Below are 13987 nucleotides of genomic sequence, written 5' to 3'. Positions count from 1 at the left end.
TGAGCCACCCAGGCATCTCTGGAACTGGGGTATTTTAGAGGAAGAGCTGACCTCTTTGCCAATAGATTGAATGGGAGAAGAAAGAGAAGTCAGCGGTGACACAAAGGGTTTTGGCCTGAGCCAGTAGTGGTGCCATTATTTCCCCCCACCCCAAAACCTGTTTCTTCCCCAGTCTTTCCCATGTCAAAAAATGGCACTTTTTTTTAAAAAGTGCAATCAGAAAGCCTCCTGATCATCGCAGTGTGGTCTCATTCAGATCTGGCTGGAATGCATTCCTTCCCTGTGAACAGCCAGATACCTCGTTACTATCCAGACTGGCTTTCCCTTCTTTAGTAGATCCATTCAAATTCCTTAGATTATGAGGCCTCGGAATCACATAATGACGTAGTTGTTCCTGGCAGGGAGGAGCAGCCTAATGGAAACAGGCAGTCAGATGCCCTCTCTGGGACTTGTTCTACCACCCCCTCCCCGACATAGTGGACTAAGCTCTTTGTCCCAGGGAGCCCCATGAGAGCAGGAATTCAAGGTAATGGCCAAAGCACACTTTACTGCAGGACATGCCCCCACGCCAAGCTCTCTTCTGTTGACTTGGGTGTAAAGTCACGCCTTCTTTCTCTGGCATAATGAAACACCGCCAAGTGTACGACAGCCTCTCCCGTACTGATACCAATTGTTCGTGGCAAGCAAACCGGTAAAATGAACCCAATACACTATGGGTCTGTTTTCCTTTATTTCTCTGAAGTTTCTACCACTTTTTTTCCTTTCAGGCTACTATTTTTTGGGGGACAGCAAAGGTTTGATTTTCCCATCCTTCCAGAGAATATGATGTTATATCAAACATGTCATGTTTAGAGTTTTGTTGATAACCCTTGGAATTCTTTGGAGCAGAGGAACAGAGGGATTTGAAATTCATGAACAACTGGACAGTGACCTGCTTCTTCCCTTATTTTAATGCTTGCTTAGGGTGTGTGTGTGGGGGGACCCCTTCCAGGAGGGTTGGCCATCTGGGTGCTCTTTCTAGCCTGCACCGGCCCAGCCTTTCGCAGTGGGGAGCAAACACAGCTGTGGCCGTAGTAGGTGCCGGGAACCTCATTTCCGTCTCTAGCTAGAATCCTCCTTCAATACTCTTGTGACTTCAAGACTGTTCTGCCGTGTTTTATTTGTATTTGAATGGTGGACTCCCTATTTCTATACTCTAGAGGGAGGTAACATGGTCAGTTGGACTCAGCCATGACTTCAAGGGGCCGTGAACACGAGCCAGACTCAGTCCTAGCCACAAAGAGCTCTCAATTTAGTTTGCTTTTCATGAACTCCAGAGACTCTACTTCTCTCTCTGCCTATCTTCTATTGCCCTTTCATCCAATTTTCTTTCAAGACGATAGTCCAAAGAATTGGTCCTTTCTCCTCTCTAGCCTTCATCTGCAACTCCACCCAATGCCCACAAAAAGAAGTCATCCCCTCTAATCTGCAGTCTGCTGGATGATTTTCTCCCTTCCCGGGACATCGTGTGCCCCTGCCATTGCTGTGTGACCGGTGGTGCCCCCCAGTGGGCAGTGTTGTCAGGTGTGATCAGATGTTGCCTGGCCAGTGACAGGGGAGCAGAAGTTCTAAGAGGTGGCTCAAAGCTTGAAGACATGGCTGCTGTTACTACTCGCTTTTTGTTTTCCCTCTGCCCTGACCCAAATAGAGTCTTCCCCTTGGGTTCGGGTCCTAGAATGAGAATGTAATTAAGAAGAGCTGCAGTCAACTTGCAGCCACCAAACTCAGGTAAGTGAGAATTCAAGATAGCCTTGTTGTTGTTGTTCTTATTATTGTTTTAAGATAGCATTGTTGTGAGCCACTGAAAATTTTCAGGTCATTTGTTCCTGCAGCAGAGCCAACTAATACAAAGTCCAAATCATAAATAATAAAATGGAAGATATAATAAATACAATAGTCACAATTCCCAGCCACCTTTATTTGTATAAAAGTATATTAAATAAATTATTTCAATATATACAAATAGAACCATATTACTTCTATAAATAGAATATCCCCATGTATAAAACCTTTTAGAAAATTATATAAATATATACAATATTGACCATAAAAGCTTGCAGTACCTTAATTCATCACCTCTATGTGGTCTGTATAGTAGTCTTATAAAAATATATATATAGTTGGCTGTCAAGTGCCTAACCCACACCATCTGAGTCAATTAAAGTGCTAAACTGTAAGGTGCTTTGGGAATGTGCCCCAAAACAGAAGTCTTCTGCATTTAACACATTCATATAAAAGTTGCCAATTGTTTTGGAACTCTAAAGAACTCAGAAAAGAAGAACCTAAACACCATATATCACAAAAGAATTCTCTATGTTAGAAAATTTCACCCAATTTCCATTTCACTCTCCCCTATGATTTGAAGTCAGCTTCTCAAAAGTTTTCCAAAAATCTACCCAAGATTTTTTTTTTTAAGGTTCTTGTTCATTTGCTTTGATTACGTGATCTGGTTTCATTTGGGGAATAGAATGTACATTCTAACACATGATATGTGCAAAAGGTGCCATAGTGTTAAAATAGAAATTTTTAAATCTTGAAATTGGTTGTACCGTTTGTTACATTCCGAAGTGTCTAATGCTGTCGTTGAAACCAGAATCCTAATCATAAGAACTGGTCAGATCAAGAGCTATCTCTGAGCCCGAGTCTCTATGCTCCAAGATACTCATTTGTGTTTCCATATATATATATATTCTGTTGTCTTACAAGTTCTTGGTCGCAGCGCAGCCTACACTCCGTCACGGACGGCAGCTTCCAGGACACACGCCTTATGCAGCATTGAGTGGGGAGCTCTCCTTCCCGCTCTGCCGCGCACGCACCTTTCTGCACTTGTACAGGGTCACAGACAGGATGATGGTGAGGATGAGGACCACGAGCACCACAATTACAATGACGAGGAGCACTCCTGAAAGACAAAGGGTACCAATCAACTTCAACTTGGAGAGCTTGCATCCCATTCATCAGTAGGCAGAACGGAGGGCAATAACCCCAAATGACACCAAATTAATGTGTTGCGTAATTTGAAATTTTTTTTCCTCCGCTCTTTCCACGGCAACACATTTTGATTAGGAAAGAATGGGTCAAGCCCTCACTGTTTTAGGGCTGTTGATGGTGGTGAACGTGATTTAATGGGCTGTTTAATAAATGGGATAATGTTGACAGCCTAGAAAGGGTACATATAAGTGGGAGCAGGAACCACTGTTAGAAACAAATGGCTAAAACTAATGCTGGCTTTGGTGGCCAGGATTACAATCATAGAAGATGAAGGTCAGTGCAAAGAGCGAGACACAGAGTGCTAGCAGGGTTCAGGTGAAGGACAGTAGATAATTGGTTGGGGCAATAGGAAGGCTTCCTGGTGGAGGTGGCATTTGAAATGGTTCTAAAGGACACATTTCAGTAGAAGAAAAAGAGGAAGGGAAGAAGTGATCTGGGTGTGTGTGAGGACAGAGAGGCAGCAGAACCCCAGCTGGCTTGAGGGAGATGGACATGAGGACTGGGGGTCTGATGGCACAGAGGGGTGCAAGACCAGACGGAAGGAGAGCCCTCTTCTTCCCCACTTCCATCGTGGTCAATCAATAGGAGAGAATTTACTTTAAAATGTTTTTAGGGCGCCTGGGTGGCTCAGTTGGCTAAGCGACTGCCTTCTGCTCAGGTCATGATCCCAGAGTCCTGGGGTCAAGTCCTGCATCAGGCTCCCTGCTCGGTGGGGAGTCTGCTTCTCCCTCTGACCTTCTCTCTCATGCTCTCTCTCTCTCTCTCTCTCTCAAATAAATAAATTCTTTTTTTTAAAAGTGTTTTTAAATATTCAAATCTCGCCTTAGCAAGGAGCTATCCTATGACTCTTTTGTTCCCTGAATGTCCTCAGAGTCCTTTCCCTATAAAGCCTGGAGGGAAACTCAGGATTTCAGCTTCACTGGAAAAGTGTGAACCCGCCGTGGCACTTCCAGCTAGGAGCCACTCCTCACAAGGGGTCTGGGCCCCAGGTGTGCACGCTCCTACACGAGGGACTATCTGGTAGATTCAGTCTCTTCCTTTCCGGGTTAGACTTTCAGACCCTGTGACAACAGCCCATGGCGCATGCTCACAAATGTCTAGTGGGTGTTGCTGCCGCTGGTTCAGACACTCCCCCATAACTCCCAGGATCAGAATTTAAGTATGAAAAAATACGCAGAGAAATCTGTGCTTTGATGTTAAATTGTAAACTTGCATCGAGTGTCCAGTGCTCAGTGGAGAGCTTGGCACATGGCAGGGGCTCAAGAACACACTAATACAAGGGGACAACACAGAAGCATTTCTAAATGCCTAAAATTGTAAGGGAACCCCCAGAACACAAACAAACAAACAACAACAACAAGAAGGCTATTTTTCCCAGAACAAAAGTCCATCCTGGTTCTGAGGGTGGAACCAGTCCTCTGGAAGGCATCCGTGCCTCCCAGGCGAATGCTGGGCAGAGCCACTCACCTCTGAACGTACCTTTCTCATGGCTAGTGCAGTCAATAGGACTTTCTGGACTCTTCTGGTTAGCCTTCCGTGATGGAATCGCTGCTTGAACACTGAAACAGTAGCTTTCTCCTTCATCCACATCAATCAAAAACTCATTAGTGTTCGTCTTGGCTGTTTTCTGTTAAAAGATGAAGAGTTCTGAATTCATCTGGGCTCAGAGTGAATTCTTTCCCCATTACTAAGTCACTGTGGAAGGAAAAGCCTGCAGGGACACACCTGACATAGAAAGGATTAGAAGTGACTTGGCTGCTCTGTTCCCCCTGGTAACTGCTAAGGACGTTTCTTCCAAGACCAAAAATATCCAATTTAGGTACATCCAACCCAATTTAGCTCCTCTAGAAGAGATGTGCCATCAAGGGAAAAAGGAATGAAGCATTCATTGTTGAATGGAAAACCGATTTTGTCTCTGGGATCCCCCAGAGAGAAAGAAATGGGAGAGCTGGCAGGAGCCTCAGAGTTGACCTGGCCCCATCCTTGGCTGAGGAGCCTGCAGATCTGAGGCCCCCCCAGAGTCCCAGGCAGAACCGGGACAGCAGGACTCCCGCCCCCTTGACCACGCTGCTCTTTCACCCATCCCACTATGGCATTTTTGAACTAAGGGAGGAAGTGGGCTGTAAAGTCAAGGAGCCATAATTTAAAACAAGTCGTAAAAACAGATGAAAGAATCCTCACCTTTCCCGTACTTGAAGCTTTCCAGTAATAAAGTGTGTAAATTAAGTTCTTGCCAAAAACATTCCGGAGGCTGAGGAAGGTGCCGTTCCTCCTGACTAACGTGCCTGTATCTTGTATGGTCACATTCAGCTTTGTCCCGATTTGTTTGAAACTCTGGATTTTTGGCCGTCCGAGCTTGGCTGAAACATAGAAAATGAGCTCCGCTAGAACCAAAGAATTCTCTACCAAGCAGAAGCCCATTCAGTTGTCACGGTCAATAACAGCCCAGCCATCCCTCGTGGAGCGGCCATACAGAATGGGCTCCCCGGCAGTCGGGTGCTCAGTGGCTCCGCAGCCGAACCCCGAGACTTCCCAGAGCACTGCCGTCTCTGTGCAAATATAATGGAGCCACAAACGTCACTTTAAATTTCCTTGCTGTCACAGCAGGAAATGCAAAAAGGAACAACTGAAATTACTTTTAATAATACATTTTGTTTAAATCCCAATAGCTAAAATATTATCATTTAACATGTAATCAATATAAAAAATTTTGGAGATATTTTTCAAAATCCAGGATGTATGGCATTAGCTGTATTTCAAGGGCTCCGTAGCCATGGGTGGCTAGTGGCTGTTGTAGTAAATGATGCAGTTGTATAAGATTCCATATTTTAGATACAGTAAATTAGAGGTGGAGGGAAAGAGCAGGATAAGTCCTCAGGACCTCAGGGAGCCAGTGTCAACCATAGGGTCTCTGCAATGGCTCAGTAGTCTGCTGTGCTTAGGCTGTGTGACTGTAGAAATCCCAGTAATTCAACACAAATTACCAGCAAGTGTGTGTGTGTGTGTGTGTGTGTGTGTGTGTGCACGCATCCAAAATTAATACATAAAATATTTTTTTTCTTTCTTTCTTTAAGGATTTTATTTATTTATTTGATAGAGAGAGAGCAAGCGCATGAGCAGTGGGAGAGGCAGAGGAAGAGGGAGAACCTGAGCCGAAGGCAGACACTTAACCAACTGAGCCACCCAGGCACCCCTATAAAATATTTTCTCTCTTATACCAAAAAAGGATTTGAAGTGGCTTACAAAAAAAACTCAAGAACTATAAAAGGAAATCATGAGGATCTGACCAAAGGGGGAATGAGTGACATGGACCCCATGCGGTCCCTGAAGGGTGGCTGTGGCTGAGCCCCTGTGAGAGACACACCAGTGAGGGCCACACAGGAGTCTGAAGACAGGCTCTAGCAACCGGGGGCTCAGGGAGGGCAAACAGACTCACTCGGGATTTAGGTTACTTTCTATTTCCACTCTCACTGTAGACAGCAGAGGGGAAAGTTGGTGGACTGTCCCTCAGCCTCACCCTTAAAATAATTTAAGGAACTCCCTGCTGGGAGAGAGCATTCTCCCTCACTGGGCAGTCAGAGGGTCAATACAAAAAGCACCGGATAAAAAACAACACCCAGGGTGCTGGGGTAGCTCAGTTAAGCATCTGTCTTCGGCTCCGGTCATGATCCCAGGGTCTTGGAATGGAGGCCCACATTTATCTCTCTGCTCAGTGGGAGTCTGTTTCTCCCTCCCCCTCTGCAGCTCCCTGTACTTGTGCGCTCTCTCTCTCTTCTCTCAAATAAATAAATAAAACTTTAAACAAACAAACAAAAAACATAACACCCTTTCATTCTAACCTTTTGTTCTAATTCCTCTTGAAAGAGCAGCTGATTTCACTCTCCTCAATGTGCTATATCTGTTAATTAAAAATACCTAGCTCAGAACTATAGTCCTGACCAAAAAAAAAAAAAAAAAAAAAAAAAAAAACTAAATCTCCTGCTTGGCTGGAATCCTCTGCATTCCCTTGTTAGGTTCTAAGGTCAGCTTACTGGGGCAAAGGCTGGGGAGGGAAGCATTCCTCATTTTCCAAGCCGGCATGAAGGAGACAGGCTGGGGTGGGCCAGGCTAGGGCCGGCACACCACCGCATTCTGGGACTCCAAGCCTGCTCAGGTTATTTAAAAAAGGTCCGCAAGCCTGATTGTGGGCTCAGAGGGGAACTAGACCTACAGAGATCTGTGACTGTTCATGAAAACCCTAACCTGGGACTTCTGGTCTCATGATGGAAGAGAATATTCTGGAGATTCATGCGATTCCGTCTCTTATAATCTCCTAAATATCCACGGGGGAAATGCTCAATCTCCAGTCTCCAGATTGCTCCTCCCCGACCCATTCCCAGCCCCTCCACTGGGCCTGGGGATAGGGAAGCGGGGAGGGTAGTTACATGATGACACTGTTGTTAACAAGTGCAGAGTTTACGTTTCTGTGAACCTCCCACCACACCAGGAGTGAGCCAAGAGGGCCGTGGCACTTACCAGTTCCGGAGAAAGAGGATCTGTGTATGGATACATGGTCTTTTATGTGATAGCCCCTAAGAGTCACAAGTTCACAGAATATTCAGCTCAAGCATGAAAGGTTATTACAAAGAGTACTTACTCTCCACGTAAGGTGTGAACTCTGGGGAGTTTGTAAATGGAGGCTCCCCAGAGTAATCGGTGGCGTCAGCCGGGTAGGAGAGGACCCGCGCCTGGTATGTCTGATTCACGTCATTCCCAATCTCATCAGTGAGGTCACATTCCGTGTCTGTGGTATAGAAGCATTTGCTCTTCCAATTTCCAAGTCTAGGGCTAAAGGGAGGAAAAGAGGCAGAGAAATGAAATGGGAGGACCTGCATCGGAGGCAGCTTGCTTTCTGGCTGGGGTTGGGTGTTATACTACCAGCCCCCACACGGGGTCCAAGCAGGCAGTGGTCCTTGCAGCAGTCTGGGGATGGCTCTGCAATGACTCACTTTTCACAGATAAGGCTATGGGGCAAGGTAAGAACGGGTGTCCGGCTCAAAGTCACACAGCATTCGCCTGCTGGGTCTGTGCTCTCAACCATTTGTGAAGTAGCTTGCTTGCTTGCTTGCTTGCTTGCTTTCTCTTTTAAGATTTTATTTATTTGAGAGAGAGAGCACAGTGGGGTGGGGGGGAGGGGAAGGGCAGAGGGAGAAGCAGACTCCCTGCTGAGCAGGGAGCCTAACCTGGGACCCCAACACTGTGACCTGAACCGAAGACGGATGTTCAACTGACTGAGCCAGCCAGGTGCTGGCTTTCTTTCTTAAGAAAGAAAGAAATTTCTTTCTTAAAATGCAGATAATTTCTTATGGTTACATGGGAGAGAGAACAATTTCCCATCAAGACCCAATTATTTGTTATAGTCTACTTATTATATCATTCTATAACACACGGATTTATTTTTTATTTTATTTTTTTTTTTAATTTTAAAGGGAGAGTGAAAGCATGAGCAGGGGGAGAGGAAAAAAGGAGAGGGAGAGAATCCCAAGGAGGCTCCACATGGAGTGAAGAGCCTGATGTGGGGCTCGATCTCATGACCTTGAGATGATGACCTGAGCCGAAATCAAGAGTCAGACACCCTACTGACTGAGCCACCCAGGGGTCCCTACTACACACTTATTTTATCACATTCTATATTCTATGTGAAATATAGTCAATATACTAATAATAGGATCTACATAACCATATATTTTATATATTATATTTGATTGTGACCACTGTTGGTGTGGTTATTTATCACTGAATCTACCATATGCTAGGAATCATACAGGGCCTTTTACTCAGGTAACTTCATTTGATATAATCTTTCCAAGAAGGTATTGGATCTTTTTCACATATAAGGACACAAGCTCAGAGCCATTAAGTACCTTGTACAAGGTAACATAGCTAATGCGATGAGAACGGATGTGTCCGTCTCATTATACTACATGCTTCCCTCACTTCTATGTGAGTACAGCCCATCAAAGATGATCACATTACAATACCGGTAGGATCTAACAGTCTGAGAGACAAAGAGGCTAAGATAGAGCTTTCCTTTGCAAGACATCATTGAAGAGGAAATAATTTAAGGAACTGCTAAACACGACATTCTTCTAAAGGATGGAAACATTTGTAGATGAGTGTCCCAGCCACTGGATCCACACACCTGTGCCACGTACACTGACAGCCACACTGCTTTTCCCTTCAGCATCACAGACCACCAGAGAGCCCTGCCCAGCATTCAAGACCGTACTCCAATCCTGCTTTCTCCAAGAATCTCCGTATCTCCTTTCTCACAATTGGCCTCTCCCTTCTCTGTACCCCAGCACTGACATGTCCAAGGAAGCACTTACTGCAAACCTGGTACCAGGGTCCTTGCCCTTGTGGCCCATGCACCCTGCAGCAGCATGGCCAAACGGAGGGCTCACGTAGCTAGGCCTTGCTGAGTGTTAGGTGGTTTGCACTTGTGGGCTGAATCAGGGGAAAACAAGCTGCCATATGGGTTCAGCTCTCTCAGTTCATGCATAAGAGCCCTAAGTACATATTTTTTTAAAAAATCTGAACTAACTCTCTGGGCTAAGAGGGCATGGGCAAACACACTCTTTGTCCTAAGATCCACAAACTGATATGGATACAGAAATATTTTGGTTTTTTACATTTCTCTTTCTGTGATAAAAGTAGAGAGGCTGTCTTAATTTCAGAATGACCAAAATGCATTTTTAGTAATAATATCACTTCTATTCTAAAAAGTGAGAGAGAATATAATGATTATTCTCCATCGCTATGGCACACCTACTGTTTGGGTTAACAGGAGAAAGCCTGCTGTGCTCTGTGGCCTCCTTCCATCTGAGAGACAGGTATTCCATTCGTCCCAGCTCACACACAGAAATCACAGTACTCTTCTGGTGAAATTAGCACAAGCGCCTAGATCCCCGAAAGCAGTAAAGTCTTGTGAAAAGGTAATGAAGGGGTTCTGTACTAAGTTCCTCTAAATGCTATTGTCAGCACTAACACTTTAAAAGGCTTCAAACTTCCTCTAGGTATTGCAAAACCTCCCGGTTTGGAAATAATAAATGTCCCACTTGAATTACTAAGAAATTCCAACAGAAGCCAGATTCAACAATTTAAAAGCAGGTTGTTCTCTAGAAGCTTTGGAAGTTTAGTCTTAGCATTCAGAACATTTCCACAGAATCAATATTACAGGTGATGGTTGGGCACAATGGCTTGAGCCAATAGCACTTCCCAGCCACCACTGAAAACTTTTGGGGGGGGGGGCAAATGCTGCTGGAGCTCCATGTAGGGGTTCAGGCACAGCAGGGGTGCCCTGGGAGTGCGGACAGGCTGGTGGTGCGGGCGGGTGGGTGAAGAAGAGCAGCAGGTTAAAATGCTTTCTCTAGGGGCAGAAAGCCAGGAAGGAGGAAAACCCACAGAGGGCCTTTCTTCCTCCTCCCAGCTCTGGGGGCTCCCATCTATGGCCAACCTACCTAGGGAGCTGGTGGTTTGAGGTACTGGGGTGATCCCGGTTCCAGAAGAGCCTGGGCACTCACTATAGGGGCAGTCAGAATCAATCCCTCCCCTTCCCCAGGCAAGTTTCCTCTTCCTGGACTGCCATAGTCCTTCTCACCCAGGAATTGTATTTACCCATGGGGAGGCTGAAGAAGAGTGTGGGGGTGGGGGACAGCCCCCAGGGCCTCTAGTGCAGGGGCAGGAGTGTGGGGAGGTAACTGTCTTGGCAGGAACCTTTCATCCCTGGCTGCAGGCACCTGTGAGCCACAGCTCTACTAGGATGTGTTACTGAAATAGCAGCAGTGGGGCGCCTGGGTGGCTCAGTGGGTTAAAGCCTCTGCCTTTGGCTCAGGTCATGGTCCTGGGGTCCTGGGATCGAGCCCCCCGCATCAGGCTCTCTGCTCAGCGGGGAGCCTGCTTCCCCTTCTCTCTCTGCCTACCTCTCTGCCTACTTGTGATCTCTATCAAATAAATAAATAAAATCTTAAAAAAAAGAAAGAAAGAAAGAAATAGCAGCAGCCTTGGAAAGTCTGAAAACTTAGAGCCCATCAAGGCTTCTGTTTAAAAATCAGGTCGGTTGTAACAGTTGCCACATATTCACCAAACCCAAGACTGAATATATGTAGGAGTAAGCATTCCTCCTAAAATCCTATTTTCGTTATCCAGAAGGAAGATGTTTTACTAAGGTAAACCTCAGTGTTGTATCAGAGGAATTAATTACCAATTCTCAATTAGTGGACGCTGAATGGACGAGTTGGACCATAACCATAATTATTACCTGGGGTTCTGAAACTCCTGTCGTTCTCTCTCTATATCCATACCCACAGCACGCACATATACAGGTTCTCTTCCCTGTTTAGCAAGAGTCGTCATGAAGTTCATTTTTAAAAAACAAGAACATCTACCTCATAGAGGCACTCTGTCCTTAGGAGCTGTGTTCCTAATACCATATAAAAGGTTTGACACAAGCTAAAACAAAACAGCAAAACACCTTGAATTTGGAGCCAGTGATTCCATTGTGCCTTTTTTCAATTAGCTCTCCTCTATTTAATAAGAACTCTATTGAGCCTCCTAGAACATTTCAGAAACCAAAAACTCCCCCAAGAAAATGGTGAAAATCGTCAAGGAAGATGGGCAGCAAGCGTCTGACACTCAGATTGAAAATGCCAACCTACCAGCTCTTGGAGGGAGCTGTCAGTCAGAGAGGACAGTGGCCAAGCAGCGCGTCTCCAACAACCCAGAGTATAGACAGAGGAGCATTTCTTCCAGGCTTTAGTGAGTCACAACTTTGACCTCCTCCGAGTATATGTATGCAACCGAATTTTCAATCAGTGTCCAAAGATGAGTGAATCAAACACTGCTTTAGGGCAATGTCTACATTTGGACACCTCCCCGCCCCCTCCACAACATGTTAGATCCGGCTCACCGTCTAGACAGGGAGGAAAAAACTGTGTGCTTAAATGGGATTAGTATCCATTCAGGACAACATGTTCCCATGCTACCACAGCGGCTCAAGAAGGTTCATCTACCCCCCCAGTTTAGACTCCATTTAAGAATATTCCCATAGTGTCCAAAAACAAGTGAAACAGTCTATCAGTTTAAGCTGTGACAATGTTGCAGGCTTCACCGGAGTATAGCTCCCGCCTGCAAATGACCAGGAATGCCCTTTGTCATCTGTTAAATACTCTCATCCATTCATCAGCGTTAAAGACATTTGTATTCAGCACAGGGAAGTGGAAACATAAAAACTTTTTCTTTTTCTTTCTTTCCTTTTCCATTCTTTTCTTTCTTTCTTTTTTTTTTTTTTTTTTTTTGTACCTAGCTTACCTTATCTGAACCGTGTAGACATGATTGATGGGTTTGGGTTCCCACTCCAAAATTGTCTTGAAATTAGTTGATTTCCAAGTTAAGTTATATGCTACCACTACCTCTGTAGTGCCTTTAAACAATAGAGAAACAACTATTATTACATGAACTCAGCATATGATTTCACGTTGATGGTATAAAACCTCTTCCCACCCCTCAAAATCACCATTAACTTCATATCAATTTTTTTCCAACCACAAAAGCTTCATTGCTGAATTATCAAGACAAAAAAGATTTTCAAGTTTTTATTTTCTTAATTAAAGTCTCTGAAGTTCCTCATGGCAAGATCTACCTGGTAATCTAAGAAAAAAGATAAGGATCTCAAAATCCTTGTTTGAAATTACTCAAGGGTGCGTGTGTGGGGGGGGGTGCAGGAGGGGGTGTTAGGGTGGTGGGAAGCCCTGAGATAACTTGACCTAGAAACACAGCGCAGGAGCCTTCAGCCTCTTGCTATGTCTAAGACCCAGCCCAAGAAGTACAGGACTCAGAGGTTCAACTCACCAGGGAAGGCCAGGTAAGAAGGGTTTGGGGTAAGTTATGGACAAGGGCAGATCCCACCTGTGTGAAAGAGGTTAGGGCTGAATACCATAAGAAAGCCAAATCTTGACTTTTCCCATTTTTATCTAACATGTCTCTATATAGAACTTCCGGACAGCTAGTCAGAGGTGTGGCCTGTCACACCATGGGATGGGTTTCATTAGGATGCATTATTATTAAGGTCTGTTTTGCCAATACTCAGCAGGTCAGTCTCTGCCATGCCGCGCATACGGAAAAAGCATATGGGGCATGCACAATGTGGTGTCTGCTCTAATCTAAGCGACTTTTTGCAGCAAGATTGCCTCTAACTCAATCTAAGACAAAGATGTCCAAGAAAAGACCGCAAGGGCGGATCTTTATCAAGGCAAGTGCACATGCAATGAAGGATAATATACCAACACGGTACGCTGACCAGGCCAAGTGCGGATCCGTGTCCACCACTTCAAGGTGGTGATCACTGGAAAACACCTTCCCTAAACTCATAGCGGGAGCCACAAATCCCTGTATGCCATAATGACGGACTCGGGAGCAAGCTTCTCCAGCAGAAGGGACGCCAACTACTACCCTCCATCACCCGCCTGCGCGCCTCGGGGGCCGGCTTCGGCTACGTTCGGACTCCGCTGCTTGAGAGAGGACTCGGCCGCGTCAAGGGGGTGCGGGGCACCTCCGGGCAGCAGGGCGAGCCCCCTCCTCCCGCCGCGCGCCGCTGTGTTTAGGGAGCTGGTGCCACTCACCTGACATTCTGGCCACCTGCAGGAGGACCCAGCTGAGCAGGAGCATCCGAGGGACCGCGGCCTCGGGGCTGGGTACCCGGGGCCAGGTGGGGGTCTCCATGTCCACGAGCTGGCGGCGAAGTCGGGAGGATTCCGTTGCGCCCCGAAGACTAGGGAGGTTGCGTTGGAGGCGCCGATGGCAGCGTGCTAGAGATGGAAGGGGTGCGGGGAACCCTGAATCTGGAGGAGCCCGCGCTCGGGCGCGCTTTAAGGAGCCGCGCGACCGCCCGCTCCTCGTGTGCCCCCCGCCCGCCCCCGCC

General features: G+C 46.0%; 1 protein-coding gene across 2 annotated transcripts; it reads right to left on the bottom strand.

The window, feature by feature from the left end:
* Positions 1-1936: 1936 nt before the first annotated feature.
* On the bottom strand, positions 1937-13977 carry F3 (coagulation factor III, tissue factor). 2 transcript variants are annotated; one of them, XM_047727834.1, is made up of 6 exons: positions 13689-13977; positions 12379-12490; positions 7667-7857; positions 5212-5390; positions 4498-4657; positions 1937-2941 (listed from the first exon to the last, which is right to left on the bottom strand). In XM_047727834.1, the coding sequence occupies exons 1-6, from the start codon at positions 13786-13788 to the stop codon at positions 2805-2807; spliced, it is 879 nt and encodes a 292-aa protein (XP_047583790.1). In that variant the 5' UTR covers positions 13789-13977; the 3' UTR covers positions 1937-2804. The 2 variants fall into 2 exon arrangements, with proteins under 2 accessions (XP_047583790.1, XP_047583791.1); XM_047727835.1 differs by having other exon boundaries at positions 4510-4657.
* Between the last annotated feature and the right edge of the window lie 10 nt (positions 13978-13987).

The sequence above is a fragment of the Lutra lutra genome, chromosome 4 (assembly GCF_902655055.1).
Source record: "Lutra lutra chromosome 4, mLutLut1.2, whole genome shotgun sequence".
NCBI classification, from domain to species: domain Eukaryota; kingdom Metazoa; phylum Chordata; class Mammalia; order Carnivora; family Mustelidae; genus Lutra; species Lutra lutra.
This window is presented reverse-complemented; position numbering and strand designations above follow the sequence as displayed.

Coding starts and splice junctions, on each gene's coding strand:
- F3 (XM_047727834.1), bottom strand. CDS start 13,788: ATGGAGACCCCCACCTGGCCCCGGGTACCCAGCCCCGAGGCCGCGGTC. Junction 7,858..12,378: donor GTCTACACGGTTCAGATAAG/GTAAGCTAGGTA, acceptor TCCTCCCTTTAG/CCCTAGACTTGGAAATTGGA. Junction 5,391..7,666: donor GTTCACACCTTACGTGGAGA/GTAAGTACTCTT, acceptor TCTATGTTTCAG/CCAAGCTCGGACGGCCAAAA.